Source organism: Pseudomyrmex gracilis, unplaced genomic scaffold, assembly GCF_002006095.1.
Source record: "Pseudomyrmex gracilis isolate BER0280 unplaced genomic scaffold, ASM200609v1 scaffold_90, whole genome shotgun sequence".
Classification (NCBI taxonomy): Eukaryota; Metazoa; Arthropoda; class Insecta; order Hymenoptera; family Formicidae; genus Pseudomyrmex; species Pseudomyrmex gracilis.
This window is the reverse complement of record NW_018020674.1, coordinates 450,403-473,785: the sequence shown is the minus strand read 5'-3', so window position 1 is coordinate 473,785 and position 23,383 is coordinate 450,403. Positions and strand designations below refer to the sequence as shown.

Below are 23,383 nucleotides of genomic sequence, written 5' to 3'. Positions count from 1 at the left end.
ACATGTGAATTCATATACATGTGTATATATATATATATATATATATGCACGCTTATTCCTGCACAACATCCTGAGAACGGCTCGTATTGGTCTTTTCATTCTTAGTTTTCATTTTTTTTTTTTTTAAATCTTGCGAACGTTGATTTCTTCGATTTAAAAATTCCTCGCTCCCGCAAAATGACTCGTTTGCGCAACTTTTATTATTCTCTATTTAATCCTCTCGTTGATCTCCACAAGTATATATATATATGTTTTTTTTTCTCCGCACGTTTATCTTACGTCCCTTACATAACGTGTAGTTCATAACTAATGTAACGCGCGAGCTCTTACAAAAAAGAATACCTCGCGGCTAAAGGTTTATAAACTCCGTCGTTCGGAATCGATTGTCGAAGTCTCGATATAGCTGTTCGATACCGCGGCGCAATAGGTACGTATGTACTTGGCATTCGCCCGACTGTCTATGCGTCAAATATCACACACACGTTTCGACCTTCCGGCCAAACTGAACGTAATTCGCTATTGTTACGTTGCATTCGCCGCTGGAAGCGACCTTATCGGAGATCGTAATTAGCGGGCGAGACGGGGTTCGCCGTGATTCGACAAATTGGACAAAACGCAGTACAGTAGAGAGGGAAGAAATCCAAGTTGATCGAATTTCCATTACGCTGTATAAATAAACAAATAAACTCGACAGAAGTAAATCGCAATAAAAACAAAAAAACAAAAAAAATCTAGCCGGTACAAAAATTGGAGAATTAACAAAATTTTTCCCGCGATATATTACAGTTCTCTCTCTGCGTTTGTGTGTCCCTACATAGAATTCACGCGCGCGAATACGTCGCGCGTGTATGGACTTTTGTTTTTTTTGTTTTTACAACAAAAGCACAAAACAGCTTTCACGTAATTCAATTTTTCGCGATTCGCGCCGATATTTTTTTGAAATTGTCGCCAATTCAGCGAGTTCTCTTTCTATCAGATCAATCAATCAATGAATCAATCAATCGTCACCGATCGTCACAATTAGTTTATAATTAGCCTCGCACGAGGCGGGCATAATTGTATAGTCTATAAATTAATACACATACATATGCACACACCTCTGTATGTTATGATTATAATATTATACGTTATCCGAGATGAATAAACGATGCGTCTCATTATGATATATCATCGCGAGCGATATATACCGACGACAGCGGCGCGGTGACATTAATGAAATAACTGGAGAGCGTAATTTATTTAAATATGCCGAGATCGAATAGCACGCAGGCCGTCGCTGCGAAATAACCGGGGACGCAGAGAGAGAGAGAGAGAGAGGGAGGGACGTAGGGAAAAACAGAGAAAAAAATATGTCCGTAAAAGTGTCGTGACGACAATTATCGAATAATGTAATAAATTAAACCCGGTCTCGCGCGGCAAAATTCTTCCGAAGCGACACGCTCGATGATTCAGCAGAGAGGATATTCTACCGAGAATTCAGGGACACACACATATACACACGCACAGCGCGCACTTCATTCTTCTGATATCAATTGACCCGATTGCTATTCGATATTTCCCGACGGAGTCCTTCCGCGATACAGCGGCCACGTTATGAATTATAGCGCTAACGATTTTATCCAAATCACATTTGTATACCACCATCGTTGTCGCGTCGCATAAAATCTCATTCACAAGAGAGCGCGCGGCCGCCGTTGACAATTAATTCGCTTTCGCGCGCGCCCTCCGTATCAATTTACACCCTTTTTAATCCTTCCTCGATTTGTTTCGTTATTTTCGCCAATTTTGCCCAAGTTCCGAGCAACAAACAATACATATTTTGCGATGCGATATATGCGTAAACATATGAATGTTTACAATTCTTGTGCAAACAGGCGTGTATTTGTAACTGATTGCAACGTGTAATATACAATCGGCGGAGTTGGTTATGTCCGCTAAGTTGTTTATCAAATAAACAAGTAAATAACAAAAATATATAATTAATCGATAAAATGTAAAACTTCGCATGTGTGTGTGTGTGTGTGTGTGTGTGTTAGTTACGTGAAAGAGAGTGAATGATATTTGATACACATCTCGGCGAACGAAAATTGTTGAAAGAAAGCGCGACGTTTTTTTTTTTTTTTATCTTCTTCCGACAATCAAATCCATTATTTTTTCGATGACCGAGTAAATGATCGTTTTCGATCGAACGAGAGAATGAACACAAGTCGACGAAAATATACGCTTCGCTCGCACAATCCGGGTTAGGTACGAGTAACGACGATCGTCGATATATTCATCATCGGTTGCCGGCGGATATTTCCTCGTCGTGATATTTCCCCATCTTTTCATATACGTTTCGCGGAAAGCCATAGGCGCAAGGAATGGAAGGGAAAAAAAAAAAAAAAAAATAAAGAATAGACAGACCAGAGGCGCATCGTAACGATCCACCGGTGCTCCAGTTCCGGTATGCGGGGTGGCAGTTCCGCCGCGGGGAGGGGATAATTTGCGGCCCCGTCGGAAAATCAAAGAAACCTATCCTCTTCTCCGTCGACTCTTCCCCCCCGTTCCGCGCGTCACCCTCCTTCTCGCGTTCCGTTTTCACGTCCGTCGAGACGACACAACGTCCCGTTTTAATCCGCGAGTGTTATTTTCCACCCTGGGAGGAAAAGAGATTTCGAGTCGAGAGAGAGAGAAAGAAAGAGAGAGAGAGAGAGAGAGAGAAAGAAAGAGAGAGAGAGAATAGCGAGGGAAGAGAGTTTTTCCTCCGGCTATCTCTTTCTCTCTTGTTTTCTTTGTGTATTTCGATTTAAAAAAAAATCTCGATTCTCAGCGCACGTTAATTAAATATGTACGTGCTTAATATATTCAAACGCTTCTTTATCGCGATTTTCTTGAAAAAAAAAAAAAAAACATTTTCTTCTAATGGTCAAAGATAAATTTTTTATCGGAATATTAATTGTTTCCTTCGCAGCGCGAATTATTTACAAGCGTGGAAAATTTATAGACTCGAAAGAGATACGAGATCTTCATGTTGAGAATGTAAAAAAAAAAAAAGGGGGTTTGAGCAGCATAATGTGGAAAAGAAAAGAAAATAAATCGGAAAGGCGGATGCGGGCGATGCATTTTTCCTGGCTCGGTTACCCTCAAAGAAAACCGCGTTTACGGACCTTAACGGTATCCTGTACATATGTATGCGCCGCGGGTACATAATCGTGCGCATCTCTCTCGCCATCTCGCCGCTATCTCGAGTATCTTTCTCTCCTCTCTCGCCTGTCCTCTTTCGTACGTCTTCTCTCTCTCTCTCTCTCTCTCTCTTTCCTTTCTTTCCCCTTCACTTTTATTTTCAGCACTCCTCTCCGGTACGTTCGAACCCCGACAGGCAGAGCGACAATTAGTCCTCAATTATGAAACCTCCCTCGGCGTAATAACGCGTGACCCGGAAAGAAAGGGTAGGCCGAGAGAAAGAGAGAGAGAGAGAGAAAGAGAGCCGCTTAAGAACGAGTCACGCGTGCGTGTGTGTCTCTGTGTGTGTGTGCGTGCACTGTAACCGATCGAATGCTTCGAAGTGCATGCACTTTTTGATGCGAAACGATGAAGGGTCGTCGATGATAGGTGCACTTTGGCCTGCATCGAGCGGTTTTCCCCTCTCTTTTTCTCTCTTTTTCTCTCTGTCTCTCTCTTCTTTCTCCGACTTTCTTGACCGACGGATATCTAATCAGTGTTCGGTAATAATTTATTAGTCATCTGTTTCTTGTCGAATATTGAAATCTCGCTCGCAAGAGAGACAACTTGCGCGTCCTTGTCGAGTTTCACGAAGTAAAATACAATCCCGAACCTTAGGGAGTCTTTTCTTGGGTCCGGCGTCTTTCACAACTCTTCAAAAATCGTTAAAAAAATAAATAAATAATTTTTCGCAACGTTTTCAAATATTTTGAAACGAACGAAACGTGTCGGAGACTCGTGATTTTGAGATGTCAAAACAAAAAAAACAAAAAAAAAACAAGATTTAGAGACAGTAACTGCAATCTTTCTCCGAAATTTTGAGTTTATTGTGCGCGAATTTGACAAGCGGAAGTGGTTTTCGGATCGTCGTCGTCGTCGTCGGGAGAGTCCATTGCGAGAGAGAACATCGACAGAGAACTTATTATACCTGCGTTCAGGCACGTGTGTAATGTCGAGCAAGAATGCGAGAGCGAGATATAATCGTGCTCGAGCGGCGTAGCTACGTTGCATTGTTACGGAAGGAAACTTTAATACGACAGCTGCGACGCGGAGCGGTGTTGCTGCTACGCGCCGGTTCGGCAAGCCTAGAATGTATATCTCGGGATAATATAATGGCACGTGCCACACGATGCATGGGGAATGGAGAGAGGAGAGGCGTATATACAAAGACGACGCGAGAAAGAGAGAGAGAGAGAGAGAGAGTAAGAAAAGCTGCAAACTGGGGCAGATATTCGATAACTCACTTAAACACAGGCACATACACCAGTCTCTAGTAAATGAAGCTGATTTTCTCTCTGTGCGAAGTAGCGTAAAAAGCGATAAATTGGAATTTGCCGCGCGAAGTAACGATTGTGCGCGAAATCGCATCGCTCTCTCGCGAAGTAAGTTAAAGAGGAAAAGAGTGCGCGTCGCAGGAAAACGATGTCGCCGAGGTATATAATCGAGAAGAGAGATAATAACGTTTTCATAAGGCAAGGAATTAATGGACGGTCATTTGGCGATATACTCTCGGGTGTTTAAACGTCGTGAAGGAGTATCGCTTGTGCGATTAATCGCTCGCGGAGAGAGAGAGAGAGAGAGAGCTACGTGAGAGAATATAATTCACTCCCCGTATTTTCTTCTATATTATACACGTATTTATTTTTACACGACGCGTGTGTGTGTGTTTGTGCGTGTGTTATATTCGCGCGATGCGAATTTTGATGAGCGTAACGCGCTTGCGCACGCGCGCGCGGTCTGACAGAACAAAGACAGAATTTTTGCGATAATCTTCCGCGCGCGCGCGTTGTAAATAATTCTTGACAATGTAATCGCGGAATGTGCCGGCGTGCAAAAGCGATTGCCGGCGCGGTTAACATCATATTAACACGTCGAGCGGCACTGACGGCTATAATCGTCACGCCATTTCGTATCTTGGCCGGAATCGTGTTAACGTCATGGTGCATACAGCCACGCATTAATAAAGGTCTGTAATTAGCGCAAAAATTGGATAACGACCGTAATTACAGCCCCGCCGTCGGGGATATCGTGAGTGTTAAAACGCCGGGCGATATTTTTACATCGCATCGTAATTTAAGTCAAAGCGAGGAGAACAAATATTTGTAACAAATTTCGCGACGATTATATAACAAACGCACACACACTCGAAATTTTGTGCGTGCGTGACACACACGACAAATAGTTTTGCGGCATATCGTCGCGATTCGCTAGTTTACAAGCCGTTTTTACAAACGTTGCGAACGTGAAATGTGGCGGCGGCGGCGGGTTTTGACCGAAATGCAAAAGGGGAGGACGAGCGAGGGATAATTAAATATTGATTTTGCATTAGAGAGAGTATGCTAAGATAGAACAGAGAGAGAGAGAGAGGGGGGGGGCTATTCATTAACGTGTTATAACGAGTGCCGCCTCTCTCTCTCTCTCTCTCTCTCTCTCTCACTCTCTCTCTCACTCTGCTCTTCGCACATTGGTCGATCCATTAAAATCAAAGACCGGGGCTGGGATTCCCTTTGCATATTACGCGACCATTTGCCACCCTCTCTCCGTTCGTCTTTTTCTCCCCGTTTGTTCTCTGTTTGAGATCGTTCATGTCGATTATTCCATCCAAATGGCGGAATCTAGCGCGATAAATTCGCCAGCAAACAAACGAAAATAGTGTAATATATGAGAGAGATATATATATATATATATATCCGCGCGCCGCAAACTCATTAAAAAGTCTCTAATTAATTCTAATCGATTTAACGAAAAATTATCGTTTACAAAGAAGTCGAAAAATTTGTAATTTGTGTGAGGAAAATTTTACTCACGCGATAAAGAACTACTACAGTTTTACATATTTTATTCGTTTCATTGTGTGTTTCATTCGGAGCTTTAGGAGGAATTAGAAATTAGAGAATTAATTCTGTGTGCGCTGTAAAGACCACCGCTATACACTGCGGCTTTTCCGCGAAAGAAGTCGCGCGGTCTTTTACACGGCTCTTCCGGGAAATTGTGCGAAGTCGAGGGATTTTGTAGGGCGCTGCACTTCATTCTCGGAAGGGTGTTTCAATATTTACGCGCTCGCAGAAAGTAACCGCCGCGAGATAGATAGCCGCGCGGATAAGCCAACGAGGGGATAAGTGAATAGATAAGTGTTTAGTGCGGCTGTGTGTATATACGTGGGTGCGAGTTTAAGAGTGTAATAACGATCGAGCGGGTTGCGGGTGCGCGCGCGCGGTTAATAATTACAATAATAATAATAATAATAATAGTCACACGCACGCACAAAGGAACGCATGCGAAATTATGCGATCAAATATTCAGGGATTTTTAATTGGATGCAATTTGTGCACAAATCGATGAAAGAGAGGGATAGAGAGAGAGAGAGAGAGAGAGAGAGAAAAAGAAATCTCTATAATAATATTCGTGCTCCTTCCTTCTCGGATGTAACACAGGCATTGTTCACATTTCCACTGACGTGCAATTCCGAGAATTCTTAGACGTAACAAATATTCTTGAGACGAGAGGAAGCGGAAGCAAAAGAAATTACATCTCCTCTTCGGGATGTATATTTATCCGGCTAGAATCCTGACAAGAGATCGCTCTTTTTCTCTCTCTTTTTCCCTTTCTTTCTTTCTCTCTCTCTCTCTCTCTCTCTCTCTCTCTCTCTCTCTCTCTCTCCTCTTTATCAGACTATATCGCGATCATTTATTTGCAAAATTCATTCGAGTTCCCTTTGAGAATGAGAGGCCAGACGATCGTTGAAATTACGCTCGTTTACTTTTTTAAAAGCTAATTTATTCGATTGAAATACAACCGAGAGAGATTGAACCAAAATAAGAAAAATGCGATTTAATCGAGATCCGAGAATTTAAATTTTATGTCGTGCCGCGCTTTTAAATCTTTCCCTCTCTGTTTCTCTCAAGTAGTAGGATATTCAATCTTAAAAACGCGCGACCGTTCACGGAACTTGAACCCCCCCCCGTTTCCTTCTTTCACATCAAGTCTTCGGAGCATCAATCTGCATAAATAGCGTCTATAAATACTGCAACAATTGAATCCCTCTGTAAAACAGGCAGTCCGACAAGAGAACTTCGATTTTTTTTTTTTTTCCTATTCTCTTACACCGCTGCGATACATTTCGCGTAAAAAAAAAAAAAACCAATATCTATAAAACTATTACAAAGGTCGAGGGATCATTCGCCGCGTGCGCAGTTTTCCGCGTGAAAGTTTATTCGCGGGCGAATGCCCGAACTGCCGTGGTTCAAGTGAAATTAAATTACGTTTGCGTAATTAAACTTCGCGTAAGCTCGCGGTACATTCACGCGCAATCGCGAGTACGTGCGTGCGTGCGCGCGCGCGGTCGCGCTTTGTCGAGCATTCGATTTACGTCAGAGAGAGAGAAATTCGGGTCACGCTGAATGATTTATTTGATCCAGTAGGTCGCACCTATATTTGCAAAATACCGTACCGTTTGTAGTAGGTACGTGAGCGCTGGCGCGCGCTTCGAGAACGTAACATCGAGAATTTTGCGCCGGCCGGTTCGTCGCGCGCGCGCGCGCGCGCGAGACAGAGAAATAGCTCCAACTAATCCTGGACCGCGTCGAGTGAAGAGAGAACTCTTATGACCGACATTCGAGGATTATTACCGTCCTCGGCGAAAATTAGCGACATATTTGCACGAGTGTTTACACTAATGACAAATTAGCGTGTAATTGGGTGAAATGGGAGGGATGCCCCGCCGCGCTCGGTCGCGGCGCAACAGGACACTGCTGCGTCCTCGAAAGATCGCGAGAGGCAATTGAACTTTATTTAATAACTCACTCGAAAGGATGTTTGTAATTTTTTTTTGATCGCAGTAAATCACTTTGGCATCAATTTAAAAGCTCAACGTGAAATTGCGCAACTATTGCCCAGTATTAAGGTCGATTACGAACCAATACTGCCGGACGACGTGTAATTACACATATATTTTATTTACTCCGTCCTTAAACGTGTATTAATTAATACACGTGGAAATTCGAATTAAATTCAATTCGAAAATTCACGCAGAATGTTGGTTCGCGCATATCTCGTATATACATATGTGAAATATCCAATTTAAAATATCCCGTTCCTCTCGTGGAAATTAAAAAATCCATTGCTTGAAAAGACACCTTGTGGCCGAAGAGAGAAATCGAGATCCTCCCTCCCGCATTTCCTTCCAAAGCACTTCCCCCGCAGGGAGTACTTTAATATTTTCCTAAACAAAAAAATATCTATCTTTTTTTTTTTTTATCTATAATTTCAAAAACTTTTCGGAATTTTACTTGATGCTAAATTTTCTCCTTACAATTATCTGCGGGGAATGATGAAAAATTATTTCCGTCTTCAAAACGGTCGAATAAATCCGGCGGTATTTTGGACAACACGCAGCGGGGGCAACGCCATTTCGACGCGGAGTAATCGTTTCCGCGCGAGGGAGAGGAACGGGTGAATTACAATTCAAATTAGCTTCTTGTAACAGCGAATCATATCGCCTCGGTGATACGAGCCCGCCGTGCACGAGCGGCGTCGTCCTTACGAAACATCCGGTTTGCGTGCGCGAGGGGTGGGATTCGATCGCACGTAATGCACCCTTCTCTCCCGGGACCGTGTAAGAGAATCGAGAGGGGGAGAGAGAGAGAGAGAGAGAGAGAAAAAGAGAGGGGGGTAGAACTCGGGGACGATTTTCGCAGAAGCATGCAAAATATCCGGGCGGCCGTGCCGACACGCGTGATACGCGGAAGGAACGTAAAACCCCGAGTTCCGGAAACTAACACGGTCGCACTTATATATGGTAATGCCGGAATCGGAAGTTACTTTTACGACGTAACGGACCTATCTTTCCCTCGGCACCGGCTCCGAGTCAAGTCGTCGCGCGCGCGCGCGCGAAATAAATCGCGAACCGATCGGACGCGATGTGATTCTCGAGAAGCACAATCGCAATTTACACAATGTGAAAGTTATGTTTATATTCTTCTTCCCTTTCTCGAGTAACAAAAAGGAAGAACGCGACAAAGCAGCTAACGAGAAGAATAAGTAAGGAAGAGACAAAGAGAAGACGGGCGCGCGTAAACGAAGAAAACAAAATAGCAACAGTTATTCCGCTTTGGAAAGTGGCCCGCGCGGAAAGCGAAAATCGGAGGAAGATTCGCGAACTGATTTTCTCGAAAAGAGACGTAAAACACGCGGAAATCTCCGTCTTTTTGTTTTTTTTTTTGTTTTTATCGCGTTTTAACTGAAAAGTTTTCCAGTTTACTAAAACTGCGCGAATGAACAACTCATCGTCGTTAACACAACGCACACACACACACACAGGTTTCGAAGATTAAATTCTCTAACTCGAGCGCGTTTCATCGACAATATACACACGAGCGTGCATTTAGTGCACCCAAGTTTCAGCAATCGAATTACGCGACACCGTACTATCCATTTAATTAGTCGCTTTCGTGCAACATTTGATGTCACAGATTTCAAGTATCGAACATCAATAATCGAAGCGATATGGATGTCATTATAGAAACGCATCGCTTGTGAGATTGCGAGAACTTTTCGATCCCGAAGGATTTTCTTCGTCGGACGCGCGGCTACACGGGGGATGCCGCCCCCCCCGGTCGCGTGCTCCAGCCGGCGCTTCCACTTTCTAAACGACGTCGTTTATTATTTTAATGATGTCATTAGTGGAATTTAAGTAAAGTTGTCAACCTGCCTTCTCATCCGGTATAAGTTTCGCTGTCGCGCCGCAACGGAGCACGTCGGCGCTTCGGATTCCGGTTGATACATTACCGTAATTTCATCAGTGGACAGTTTTTCGAAAAAAAAAAAAAAAATTGCACACTCTTATCTGTTACACACACACACACACACACACACACACGTTCGCGCACAACTTTGTTATTTTATTACTCACACGAGATAGTAGATCCTTTTTGTCTCTCTTTGAAAATATACGCAAAAGCAAATGGGAGGGAAAAAAAACAAAAAAAAAAAAAAAAAAACAGAAGAGTCCGAGCGAGAGAAAGGATGTATATGTGTGTTCTCTTTTTCCTCTCTCTCTCTCTCTCTTGTGTTCTGTTCTCTTCTTAATAACAATCTACGGCACAGCTGTGAATTATTACATCGATTTCTTCCACCCGATGAGAGGTGGCGATAAAAGTGATTTAGCGGTGTAAAACAAAATCGGTGATAATAAACGACCGCAACGTCTACGGAGATAACGGTAATTACACGGTCAGTTGGATTTAAGCGCCTCGCACGGTTAAATTAGCCGTGATGCTTGCTAATAAAAAATTCGCGAAAATGATGTGCGCGCAAAACGGATGTGCGTGCGTCTTCTCTGTGAAATTTGCATTGACTGTTTAACGGAAGTTCGTGTGTGGAAAAACACATCTTGTTCTTATACGCGTCGCACCCGCGAGAGAGAGAGAAAGAGAGGGATGCGAATTTTTGAGAGAGAAAAGCTTCAATTAATATCATTAAGAGAGAGACATCCCTTGTTATTAAGTATTTATATTGTTAATATATTTTTTTAACAGTTTTCGTCAATATTTTTGAAACGAATACAAATAAGCGCATCGTTGTGCGACACTTCACTTTTTTGTAAACGAAGACCGAAAGAGTAAGCACAATCCGGGAACACGCAGACACACGTCGGTAACCTCCTCCTCTTCGCGGCAGTCGCGCAAGAAAAGGAAACGCACACGACCGTCGCGAAGGGCGCGTCTTTTTTCACCGCGTGTCTTCGAGGTATTTAACAAAAGAATTCAACAACAACGGGAGGGCGTTGCAAAAGGACAGACATCTCCAGTACCGTCGTTGTTGGATTTCTTTCGCGACGCGCGCGTCTCGATTGTCTCTCGCATCCCGTTGAACTCGCGCATCCCCGTCCTCCCCCCGACGACGACGACGTAAGTTTAGCTTTGAAAAGACGCGTTAGCGAACTCTCCCTGTCCCGGTCAGACGTCAACGAAAAAGCGACGGGGGCGCATGCCAAAGACCGTGATATTTCACTGTGGTAATCCGTTCGAGCATTCGAGTGTACACGCGCGCGTATTTCTCGTGTTCGATTTTGTTTTTTTCAAACGCAGCTGTTACAGCGCGGATAAGTACCTACTAAAAAAAAAAAAAAAAACAACATTCGAATACCTCTGTTCGTACAAGTAGGTAATTCTATCTCTCTCTCTCTCTCTCTCTTTCTCTCTCTGATTTCAAACTGAATGAAAAATATTCTCTTTTAACGAACAATAAATGTTAATATATTTTTATTTCTAATTATTCGGCGAATATTATTATCTGGTAATTTACGGTCGCGAGACTTTTTCGATCGCGCGCGTGTATTAAACTAAAAACTCACTCGACTGTGACCTCCCGATAGAAACAACCCTCCCGCGACTCGTGGGATATATCCCGATAGAAAATGTATGCGCGTTTATTTCGGGGGAGGGAAGGAGGAGAGCGCTCCGAGAGCGCAGCGATAGAACGCAAAATAACGGGCAGTCTGCCGGATATTTGCGGGCGCGACTGTGACAAATATATCAGATAAAACACCCTCATACTCTCTGTCCGCACGCCCGTTCCGTCCGGCGTCGGCCGTGTCGCGCGCGCGTTCCGTATCTCTCTTTCTCTATATATTGATTTACCGCGAACTGATACTCCGCCGGTATCATATTTTCGATTCCGCGCGCTCTCTTTCTCTATCTTTCTCTCTCTCTCTCTCTCTCTATCTCGGACGATATCAATTCGAAGGTTCCGCCACAACGAGGGTTTTACACGGTTTTTATTGCAAGTAGGAGTCTCTCGTTTTTTTTTTTTTTTTTTTCCACCGCGAATTAAACCGAGGATGTATATTTTCGTGTCGCGTATCGATTTCAGTCGCGAACCCTCTCTCTCTCCGCGAGATTTGGGGCGAGTTTAAAGTCGTGAGGGATATTTTTCGCATTACGCTATAATACACACACACACACTAACACACACGCAATATCTTTTTCTAGTGACTATTTAGAGGTTCGAGTTTATCGGAGAAATATTTTTGTAACATCTCCGATACACACACACACACACACACACACGCACGCACGTTACACGGAGCGCTTTTAGAGAGACACAAAAAGCATGTTTTTGCGATACGGATCTGAAATACGCGAGTAACAAAAGCAGATGATCTCTGTTTCGTGCCACGTGTCGGCTTTGTGACATTTGCGCGGTTGTAATTTGTTCACAAGCTTAATACAAATATACCAAGTTCGCTGGCTCAACTCCGGTGGCGGTCGCATGTTTCGCTCATGTTAGAAAAAAAAAAAAAAAATCGTGTATAGCTTTTCGTACCTAAAAAGCAGAACTCAAACTCTGAGTGACAATGCTATAAAAAGAATTGATAAGAGTAAAAGCGTGATAGAAAAAACAATTTGAAACTGGAACACTCTCCAAAAACAAATTGCAAAAAAGCAGAAGAGAGAGAAACGATAACAAAGCGTATGTTCAATTATTTGCAATTGTCATCCGCGATTGTAGATAAATATACGATGAAATCGTTTCTTTCTTTCTCTCTCTCTCTCTCTCTCTCTCTCTCTCTCTCTTCTCTCTCTTCTCTCTCTCTCTCTATTTTTTGGCAATTCGTTTTCTTTTTTGGACAGTATTCGTTTCAACTTCTTGTTTTTTTGTCAAGCTCTCACTCTGCTTTCATTTAAATCAATTGTTTCTTTTTACGCAACACGGTTCTTATTAAATTAAATCCGCGTTTCCCCTTTACTAGCTCTCGCAAATAAACGTGTACCGATATCTCGCAAAACGTGTTATAATTTTATTAAAATCTAATATTAACTTTCCTGGAAATAGAAATCTACCGAATTCAATCAGGTTATTAAATTCTCATTACGTCAACTCTCGTGCAATATCGACGATCTGCCGCGCAAAACGCGCCGCTAGAGCATCATAATTACGTACATAAATTACAAATAATCTACTCAAAATATATTTCGGGGGCGTGGAAATTGCGCCGCACTGTCATATAATTTTAGTTTCGCTGTGTGTAGTAAACATAATATTTAACCTCTCGAGGACGAGCGTCGACTATAGTAGAGCGGCGAACGTATCTGTATGACCGAGCGCCGACTTTGATCGACGGTCGCCGAATGTACAGCCGAGCGTCGATTATAATCAAACAATTGCCGAAAGCATTTGATTGTTCACGTTCTTTAGTCTGACCACTTCGTTGTAAATAGTTTTCGCGTATCAACTCTTGTGTCTGTCAATTTCTCAATTTAATTACGTTTGCTCGCGGCTCGCGGCTAGTCAAGTGACGTTACGCGGCGGACGAGCGCCGTATCCAAAAGGTAAAAAAAAAACCGTTAGAAAAAAAAATGAAAACAATTTTTTCACCAATTTACTTGAAACTTCGCCGCGAAAATGTACGACGGTGTGTGTCCGCGCGCGCGCGCGCGTGTGTGTGTGTGTAGTTCTCTGCATTTACACGTACGTGCTTGTGTACAATACACACACGTGATATATTTGACGAGGGGGTTAAACCCCAAACGTCTGCATGCTAAAAGGTTATATCTTCAGAATGTTGATGCATTGTGGCGGAAAGCGCGCACGTGAGAGCAGCGTGACATTAACCCGATTAATCCCGACTTCGTCAAATGCGAGCCCGTTCGACGCCCTCGCGCGGACACAGTTCGCTCAGAGTAAAATCGGAGCGCGACGCGATAAACGTGTGCGCGCGAATACGAAAAAAGGTATGTACGATGATTCACTGCGACGACTCCGTGTTTTCTAGAAATTCCGCGGCAATTAGCAATCGCAATTAACGATTCGGTTCGGTCCAATAACTGTTTAACAATATTTTCTCTCGTAAAATTAACCGAGCACGAGATAAAAAACTATTGTTTTTTTTGAATTCGTGTTCAATCGCGACGTTAATGGCCGTTTTACGTGAGAGACTTTTAAACGGTAGTATGTGTATTGATATATAAGTGTGAACGTTTTCGCGCGAGCGCTGAAGGATCTGCGAGATGGATTCTTGTGAAAGGGAAAATTTCGCGAACCGCGGACCCGAAGCGATGGAAGCCCACACACCGGACGATTTATTGAGACAAATTGAATGGACGGCAATCCGGGGAACCGACGCTCGAAAGCAGTGTACTCGAACGACTTTGGGCTTCCGCCGCCACCGTCGTTTCTCATTTCGCGATATAGAGCGACAACGGGGCGAGGGGAGGAGAGAGGAAGGGGTTAAACGGGCGGCTTCGGTTAACCCGTTCGCTTCCGCAGTGCTCCATCACGAACGTGCTTCTTCTTCATTTGTTGTAACATTTATCAGGATATCTTACTTAGAGAGATAGAAAAAAGAGAGAGAGAGAGAGAGAGAGAATTCTAGAGGAAAATTTAAATTCTGTTTAAGAGAATGAAAATAAGATCGTTTCTGTTTTTATGATTGTATCTGTCGTCGGATAAAGCAAACGCCCGAACAGTCGTTTAAATTAAAGAAATTGTAACAAGATATTTATGTAAGATGTGAGAGAGACGGCTCCAAAATTTCAACAAACAGAAATGTTGAGAAAGGTCGTTAGGAACGAACGCAGTTGTTGTTGCGTTTGTTTGTAAGAGTTTGAAATACAAAAACAAACGTTCAGTTACTGTTTAACTCTCGTAAGGCTGTAGTCACTTGTCTCTTAAATCCGTCATGTAAGTGTTACACCTACACACAATTTTTAATTTTTCTAACAATTTCACACTATTGACGCACAACCCACTTCGACCATAACTATTTTCTCTTTCCTTTATTTAATTTGTATCGAAAAAGATCCGAAATCCACGGTCGAAACGTCTATTGTTTTTTTTTGTATTTCAAACAATAAACCACACAATAAACAAACACAACAACAACTGTGTTCGCTCCTCTAACGGTCTTTTTCAACATTTCTGTCTAAAGTATTTATATATATACATGTAAAAAAAAAAACTAATAACTAAAAGTGTAAAAATATATTCTAAAAGATATTTAAAACATTGAGAACTGTAGCGATTTATTATTTACATGTCTATAATAACTGTTTCTTGAAATAAATGTCCGACTAAACGCGTCCGGTCGTCCACCTTAAAAGTTTTTAAACAAAATTTATATATATATTTGTATCGTTTCACGCTGCAGTATATGTAATGCCGTCAATTTACTTATTAATCGCTTGTTCAAAATTAGACGAAATCCGTTCTTGATATAGGATATCGGAATTCCGATCTGCGCGCGCGTATAGCACGACAGATTGAATCGAAAAGTGAAAACTGTCAGCGCGAATTTAGTTCAAGGGAGAGAGAGAGAAAGACAGAGTAGGAAAGGTTGCGGATAAAATCTCTCTCTCTTACGGACGACTTTGAGGAACGCGAATCCGAACGAACTTTGATTTAGCGCTCTGATGACGCTAATTATATTACACACATGCGATGTTGAAGATTTTAGAAGTTTGTATATATATACGAGCCTTCGCGTCGGATTACATCGCGATGGAGAAATGGGGTTTGAAACGCGCGAAACGTTGAAAATACAACACGAACGAAGATAGTGACGAAGATAGCGTCGTGTGTAGATTGTTATAAAATTATAAACGTGCTCGTACTCAAATAACTTCTGCACCGTTGGGTATGCACAATATTCTGTATCGGATAAAACTTGCGATATGAATGAGCGCGTGATGGACAAGCCGGGATTTTTCACGTCTGCCCTTTAACGGTTGTAAAATGTGATTTCAGTTCGCGTGGTATATATAAATGCCAGAGAATCCTCATATCAAGGATGAAAACTGACGCAAAATAGAAATGCTCCCCCGATATAGATATACGCGATACGAAAAACCTAAAAATCTCGAAAATTGTTTTCGACCTATCTTACAATTTTTTTTTTTTTGTTTTTTTTTCTATCGCAAGGAAATCAATTCGTTCAATCTTTCGAATACGTTGCTTTAACAATTTCAAGAGTTCATCTCGCACAAAATTTCAGACGAAGATTAACTTGCTACTCTAATTTACAAAAAAAAATAAAAAAAAAAAAAACTATGGTTTGTAATAACATAAATTCCATAGAACGAAGAGAATTTGTTATTTTCGATTCGAGAAATGTCCGCAACAAATGCGTTCGCGATTCGTTACGTGACACAAACAACAATCACCGCTGTTCATGCAAATGCACTTACTTTCCTGCGGCCGCAGCAGAGCATGGCTGCTGCGCTGCAGCTGCGGCGACCCGTTGACGAGAGTTGAGGCTGATGACAGACGTAACTGAGTCGTGCGCCCCCTTCCCACTGCAGCTGCACCACGCGCGCCTGCAGCTGCACCTGCTCCCGCTGTCCTTGACCGACACCGACTCGACCACCGTACTTGATGCGCACGTGTTTTCGCCACTGCATGAGTTCGGTGCGTCATGCCCTCTTCCTGAAAAAAATCGCGACGATAAGCGAGTCAAGATCCGAATGTGCGATAAAAAGAAAATTTTCAATCGGTCGTGTTCCTGTCAGGAAAATTAATTTCATATTTGCAGAAAAAATGAGAAAAAGTATTCCATCGATAATGAGAGAGAGAGAGAGAAAGAGAGAAAATTGTAAATTCACAAATAATAGTTCAACAGCGCAAGTAGCGGCGCGCACGTGTGTGTGTGTGTGTGTGTGTGTGTTAGATGTTCCTCATACTCGTTTAACGGAGTCAATTTATGGCGACGTTAATATACCATTAATATTAGAGCGCTCGTATTTTATCCACGAGCGAATCATAAACTTGTAATGCATCCACAGTAATCTCCACGTGTCGGTGCTTCTCATTTTCTCATCTCTCGTTTCTCCGCTCTCGAACTGTTTCCCTTCGTCGCGTTTCATTAACCCATTTTCCCTCTCTCGTACCCTCGATTTGCGGCTATCTTAATTTATTAACGGTCGGCGTGTATCCACGAAATCGATTACCAATTTGCGCGCATCCAGATGATTCCCCTCCCGCCCCCCCTTTCTCTTTCCCCAAGGGAAGGGGGTGAAAAGGAAAGGAGGAATTGGCAACAGTTATATAAATCCGCAAGAGAACGCGTGTGCGCTCTTCTCTCTATCCTCTTCTCCTTTTCCTCCCTTCCTCTCTTTTCCTCTCTCTCTCTCTCTCTCTCTCTCTCTCTCTCTCTCTCTCTCTCGTTTTTCTCTCTTCACCACGTCCTACATTTCCATTATTATATCATTCTCGGCCATGCGCAAAACGTCTCTCTCTCCGTCTTTTTTCCAGAAATAAGCGTGACACGTGATATGTAGGCATTAATAATTGAAATACGCGTCCCGAGATACAGTGGTGTCGTGAATTTCTCGATAAAATGACAAATCTCTCGCTAAATCTGTCACGCGACCCGCATTTGCAAAATTGAAACCTCCCAATTCGGGCGTTGCGCGCTGCAATTTGATGTCGAATTTTTTTTTTTTTCCTACGAACTCTTTTCTCAAATTTTTATTTAGTAGCAAAAATGAGCATCGATTCTCCGTCGAGAGAAATTCCGAGATTTTAATATTTTATTTACTTCTGACTTGGATTTTGGAAGATAAATACATTTTGTTCACCCTCAAGTTCTTTTCTTTTTCCATCTTATTAGAAATGTATATTGCGTATATTCATTTTTTTAAGATCGGACGAAAATGAAGTAATTTTATCATTGATTGCGACATCAATGAGAAATGTGGGTTTCAATTAAAATACGTCGATAAATATTAAATTGCGTTATTTAAACCGGCATATATATAGATAAATCCCAATGTAACTTGCATGTGTAAATCGTGTAATTTTAAACTGACTATCGCTTACAGAGCTTCTGCGCGCCCGCATTCAGACTTTTAATAATTATTTCAACGTTAGTGTAACGCACACGCGGGGCCTCGCACGAATCGGAACAAATATAATAAATTTCACGTCAAAGAATACGGGGAGGCACGAGAGAGATTAGCAAATATTTAAATTTGCCGTTCGCTTTGTAACAGCTCGTGAACAAAATAGAAACATCCATCCGTTGTTTCACGACACTTGGGTACACTCTCTGTCGAGGCGCTGTTCTCTCATATTAATAAATCGCGGTTGTTCGCGAAAGCGTTCGTAATTAAACGAGATATTCCTCGCGCGGTCGTGAAATCCTCCTCCTTGTTTGTCGGTTAATAACTAAAGAACGGTTTCTTCCCGCGATGTCGATGTGACGAAGTAATAAAACTGAAATGATAAAACTCGATCTCTCGCATTGACCGAGCTTGCTTAAAAATTTAATGAAGAAGCAATATAATTTAATGAGAAACAAATATATATCTTTCTCGCGGTAAGAAAACGATAAAATAAACGAAAAGAGTTCACACAAAGAGCAAAAAAAAGTAATAAAATTTTAATATAAACTTTTGCCATTTGGGTCATGTAAATTGTTAGCTCGCGAACTTAAATAAATTTCGTTTAATTTTATTTCGTATACCCGATCGTGCAATCCGACAAAATGTTACGTAGCTCGGGGCATTTGAATTAATTATTAACCCGCATTTATTCTTCCACGCGAGAATTGTTTTTTTAAATTATTTACAGCTCCGAATTATCCACTTTCGATCGTACGATGGTTGAAAGTTGATCACTGTTTTATATTTTCGGTTTCTTCGATGTATTTGCTATTCGAGAAAAGGTCTGACCTATTTTTTCGACAACCGTATATATATACTATATATACGTACGTATCGAACATGATCGGATAATCTATGGTATACATGCCGACACGCGATCACGATTGATCTTGGGGTCATGGCATGCCGCGGCAGGAATTTCATGAACCACGTCGAGCCAGAGCGGAGTACGACTATGCCAAACAGCTCGGATTACTATTTCTACGACATTCTGTGTCAGGCTTCTCGAGAGAGTCGGCTCATTAAGAATCAATGAAATCCGAAGGCACGTCTCGGGGGAAGATCCGCCGCGAACCTTGACCCCTTGCAAAACTCGCTCCAAAACAAACAGAAAAAAAAAAAAAAAAAAAAAAAACTCCCACGATATTCCGCCCGTTTGTTCGCGACCTCGTCAAGCGTGACGAGAATTTTGCAAGATCAGATTTTTTTCTTAATTACCTCTTACGATTAAAAAGAGAGGAAGGCGTGAGCAAAGAATGTCGTAAAGTTTTTTATACGCAAGTTAATTAAAAATCATACGTAACTTTCGGAGAAAAACCTTGGGAGATTTCTGTCTTCGGAATTTGCGACTTTTAACTCGACTTTTAATAAGAAGATTTATCATCTGACGCGCGTGATTTTGCGCGTCATTAAGTAAAACTTGCTTTTTAATTACGACCATCGATGTGAAATAAATATATATATAGCACCGCGTGTGTCTTAGAAATGTTTTTCCGATTCGACGGAATCTTGCACATCAACAGGTTATCGTGTGTTTTGCTGACATACGCGAACTTTGAGAGATTTTGTTGTTCAAAACCCCCCAAAAAACGTTAATAAGCATAAATTATGATAAGCATCTCGCGCGGTGAATTAAAAACAAACACAAGGGAGGGGTACGTATTATAACTAGGACAACCCATTACTGGTCGACAAAAAAAAAAACGAAGGTTTTTCGTCACGTGTCAATATATCCAAAATGATATATCACCCGTGATATATGGGCGTCCGACCCGGGTTCTAACTTCTGACAGCATTAGCTCTCGCTCGCAAATAAATCGACGATATATATACTTTCCAAGTTATATTATTTTGATCCTCATGAGGATTCCCGTGATCAGTCCAGCGTGTGTGAGCGTGGGTTTATCTTTCGCGGTTAAACTCATTATCCTTGACACTTTTGGCGGGGCGACGTGGCAACACACGTCTCTCTTGCACTCATTCATGCGATTTAATTAGCGCCGAGGCGAACTTCATTCGGAAACTTATGCGAAACGAGCACATGCCTAACCCGGAAAGTGGAGCACGCCGCAATTGTTTGCGAGGAAACGCAGATGTCGTCCTACTTGAAAACGGAGTCTCTACGTAACTGTCGCGTAATTGCAACATCGAACAGTCAAACATATTATTACTATTATTATTATATTTAAAAAAGCGTTTAATAATAATAAAAAGAATCAAATACGAGCAAAATCTTAGCCGTTGTCGCAAAAGTCCGCAATTGCGTCGTTGTTTATTTGCTGAATGAAGAAAAGAATCGGATGAGAAGTGATTCGAGAAATCTTCGGGGAGAGAGACAATTTTTCGACCGCAAAACGCGACCGTTATCTCATAACGCGCACGTTGTAAAGCAACTTTAACGCAACTACAGGGATGTACACACACGTGTGTTGTGTGATAGAAAGAGAGAGAGGTATATATAAAAGTTTAAAGTCGCGCCTAGTGCGCGAGTTTATCCGTTCTAATCCGATTTCGAGTTGTCTCGTTCGCGTGTCTCGGCGATTTCTTGTAAACTCTGACCGGGGAAGGGCCATAACGCTAAGAGGTCACACTGCACCGGGCTTATCCCGCGGCTATTGCACCATGCATCGTAACGCGGGGGGGCCGTAAACAGTGTCGCTATATCCTCCTCCTCCTCCCTCTCCCTCTCCCTCCCTCCCGGTGAGTGAACGGCCAATCGCTCCCCTGCGAAATTCTTTCGGGCCGGCGCGCCGCCGTTGTAGGAAAGTGTTTCGCAGTAAAAAGCGGGGGTGAGCGAAGGGGGTAGTGGAACGGACGGGAGGTAAAAAGAACGGGAGCGGGTATAATGATAATAATGCACATGCAACGAAGGAAGATAAACCGTCACGCGCTCCCGAGGGTGCCGTGCACCGATTTTGCATCCCCTTCTCCTCCAACCCTTCGCGCATAGCTCCGCGTCGCAATCGCGTAAATCTTCGAGAGCACGCCGTTCATACTTTTATAGACTTTCATTGTACCGGCCATGATTAAGCTTAACACTTCTTCGGGGAGGTGGTTGAGGGGGAGAGAGGGTCTGATTGCATGCAGAACGGCCCCAGCCCCCTCCGAAAATCGTTTAGACGAGAGAACGCGAATTTTCGTGTGCAAAAATATCATATATAAAGTTTCATTATTCCGGAACAATAACGGGAAAATATATATTTCGACGTTAAGTGTGCATGCGATATTAAGATCGGGTGTTTCTATACAGGCAATACATAATTCTCTCGCGGCGCGATTGTTTCTTTTCGGAATGGAATTATTTAGTTTTTTTTTTTTTTTTTTTTAACACCGTGTGCAATAAAATACGCCGCGAATACGAAACATGTATTTCGCGAGAAATAGAATTTTTCTTTATTTATTTGTTTCTTGCAAGAGAAAGAGAGAGAAAGACAATATATTTTTTATTTATCTTGATTGCGTTAATTGTTCGTTTAATACCGAGCGAAATAAAATTTTATTCTCGTTTTATTTTATTTATTAATTTTTTTAACTCTCTTTTGTTAGATCACGATTCGGATAAATTGCACCAAGAAAGGAAGTTCGTATCGCGACGTGTGAAAACAAGATCTTCGTTCGTTGTTAATTTTACATTTTTATGACAACTGAAACGGAAACGTATTGCAATTAGAGTCACGTGCGTGTGTGCGGAGGTTTAGCAAATGTCAAGGAAAGAAAACGATCCGTTACAAATCCTCCACGAGACAAATTTCTCATTTCCGACTTCCTTCTCTGCAGAAAGATCGAACGAACGTTTTTTCGTTGACAACAAATTTATTTGTTTGATTTTTTTTTCCTTTGACATCGTTAAATATACGTATCTTTTATATTTTTATTCGCACAAACATCTTCTATAGATTTCTACAGAAACAAGCGAAAGTAGATGTTTATTTTTACGCAATGCCTGATTTATGCAAAAAAAAAGACAGGCTAAGCGAGATTGTTTTTTTTTTTTTTTTTGTCTTTTGGTTTTTCGAGATGTAACAGAATGTAACTCACAAAGATGTAAATGTCAATGCGGCGAGAAGCGGTTCACTCACGCGAGAAGCATTGACTGGCACGAGTTTTCTGTCATGCTCAATCGCCAATTCTCTACGTGACTTCGTGGAACAACGTTATTACTGTTTCACGACACGTTACATGCAATTCATATTTCCAGAGAGTAAGTCGGAAACACGCGCACAAATATCTCTGGGCTCACGGATTGACGGAGAGGAGAGATTTAAAAAACAAAAAACAAAAAAAAAAAAGAGAGAGAAAGAAATCAACTACGTAGGAAATGTTGTTGCAAAAATAAAACGCGAAAACAAATATCTCTATAAAGTCTTACTAAAAATACTGTACATGGTTTTTTTTCTAATACAGAAAAAATCGACAATGTCGTGTACGCTTGCTCACCTATTTTGCGTAAATCCCGGCGTCTCATCCCCCGTGCTTTTGTTCTCCGGCTAAACTCGCTTTTATAGCTTCAATAGTGCAGATCCCTTTTGCTCGCACGTACACGTACACACATGCACGCACGCACGCACGCACGCACATGCACACATGTATACACATATCGAAAGCGCATTTAGCGCTAAATATGGGCTGTTCGCTTTTCAGCCCATTCGGGGAGGTGGGGGGGAAGGGGGAGGTTGAATTACTATACAGGGCAACCGAATGCCTTCTTATCAGGCGAGGCAAAATGTTGAAACGCGAGACGTGTGTAAACGAGCTCGAGTCTAAAAGTGAGATAGATAGATACGTTTTTTACCTTCTAAAAACCATCTCTCGTGCGAAGGCCCGATGGGTCCCTGCTCGACTGGTCTCTGACGATTTCTCTCATCCTGCCCGCAACTCCGCCGATCTATCTCTCACCTCTCTCGGGTTTCTCTGTTCTCCTGAAAAATCACGAACTTACATACACACGTGTTTTTTTTTTTTTATTTGCACCGCCGTGTTGTTCGCGCGCGCGCGACAGTTCGTTTCGAACGCCACGTGTGACTCCACGTACAACCAATATAAAAGTTACCGCCGTGTTATCGCTTTCGAGAGAAAGCCGGCCGGATTGTCCGGAATTGCGCGCAATTTTTTCTACAAGTTAAATATCAACCGGCGCCGCTCTCGCTCGCTAATGGCGTATCAAAGGCGTAAAAAAAAAAAAAAAAAAAAAAAAAAAAAAAAAAAAAACAAACCGATCGTTTCTACGCACACGGGAGATTAACTGTGCCGTATCACGCCACGAGTTACTTAATACTTTTGCACACGCCACTTAACACTTA

At 42.1% G+C, this 23,383-nt stretch overlaps 1 protein-coding gene across 7 annotated transcripts in view; it reads right to left on the bottom strand.

Moving 5' to 3' along the window:
• Window positions 1-23,383, bottom strand: part of LOC109855484 (rho GTPase-activating protein 100F) — a 64,073-nt gene that overhangs the window by 36,619 nt on the left and 4,071 nt on the right. For all 7 annotated transcript variants that reach the window (XM_020429783.1, XM_020429781.1, XM_020429785.1 and 4 more), the window contains exons 2-3: window positions 22,876-23,002; window positions 16,389-16,626 (exon numbers count right to left, since the gene is read on the bottom strand). In XM_020429783.1, the coding sequence (XP_020285372.1) occupies window positions 16,389-16,601 (213 nt within the window). In that variant the 5' untranslated portion in view covers window positions 16,602-16,626; window positions 22,876-23,002. The remainder of the gene's footprint in view (window positions 1-16,388; window positions 16,627-22,875; window positions 23,003-23,383) is intronic.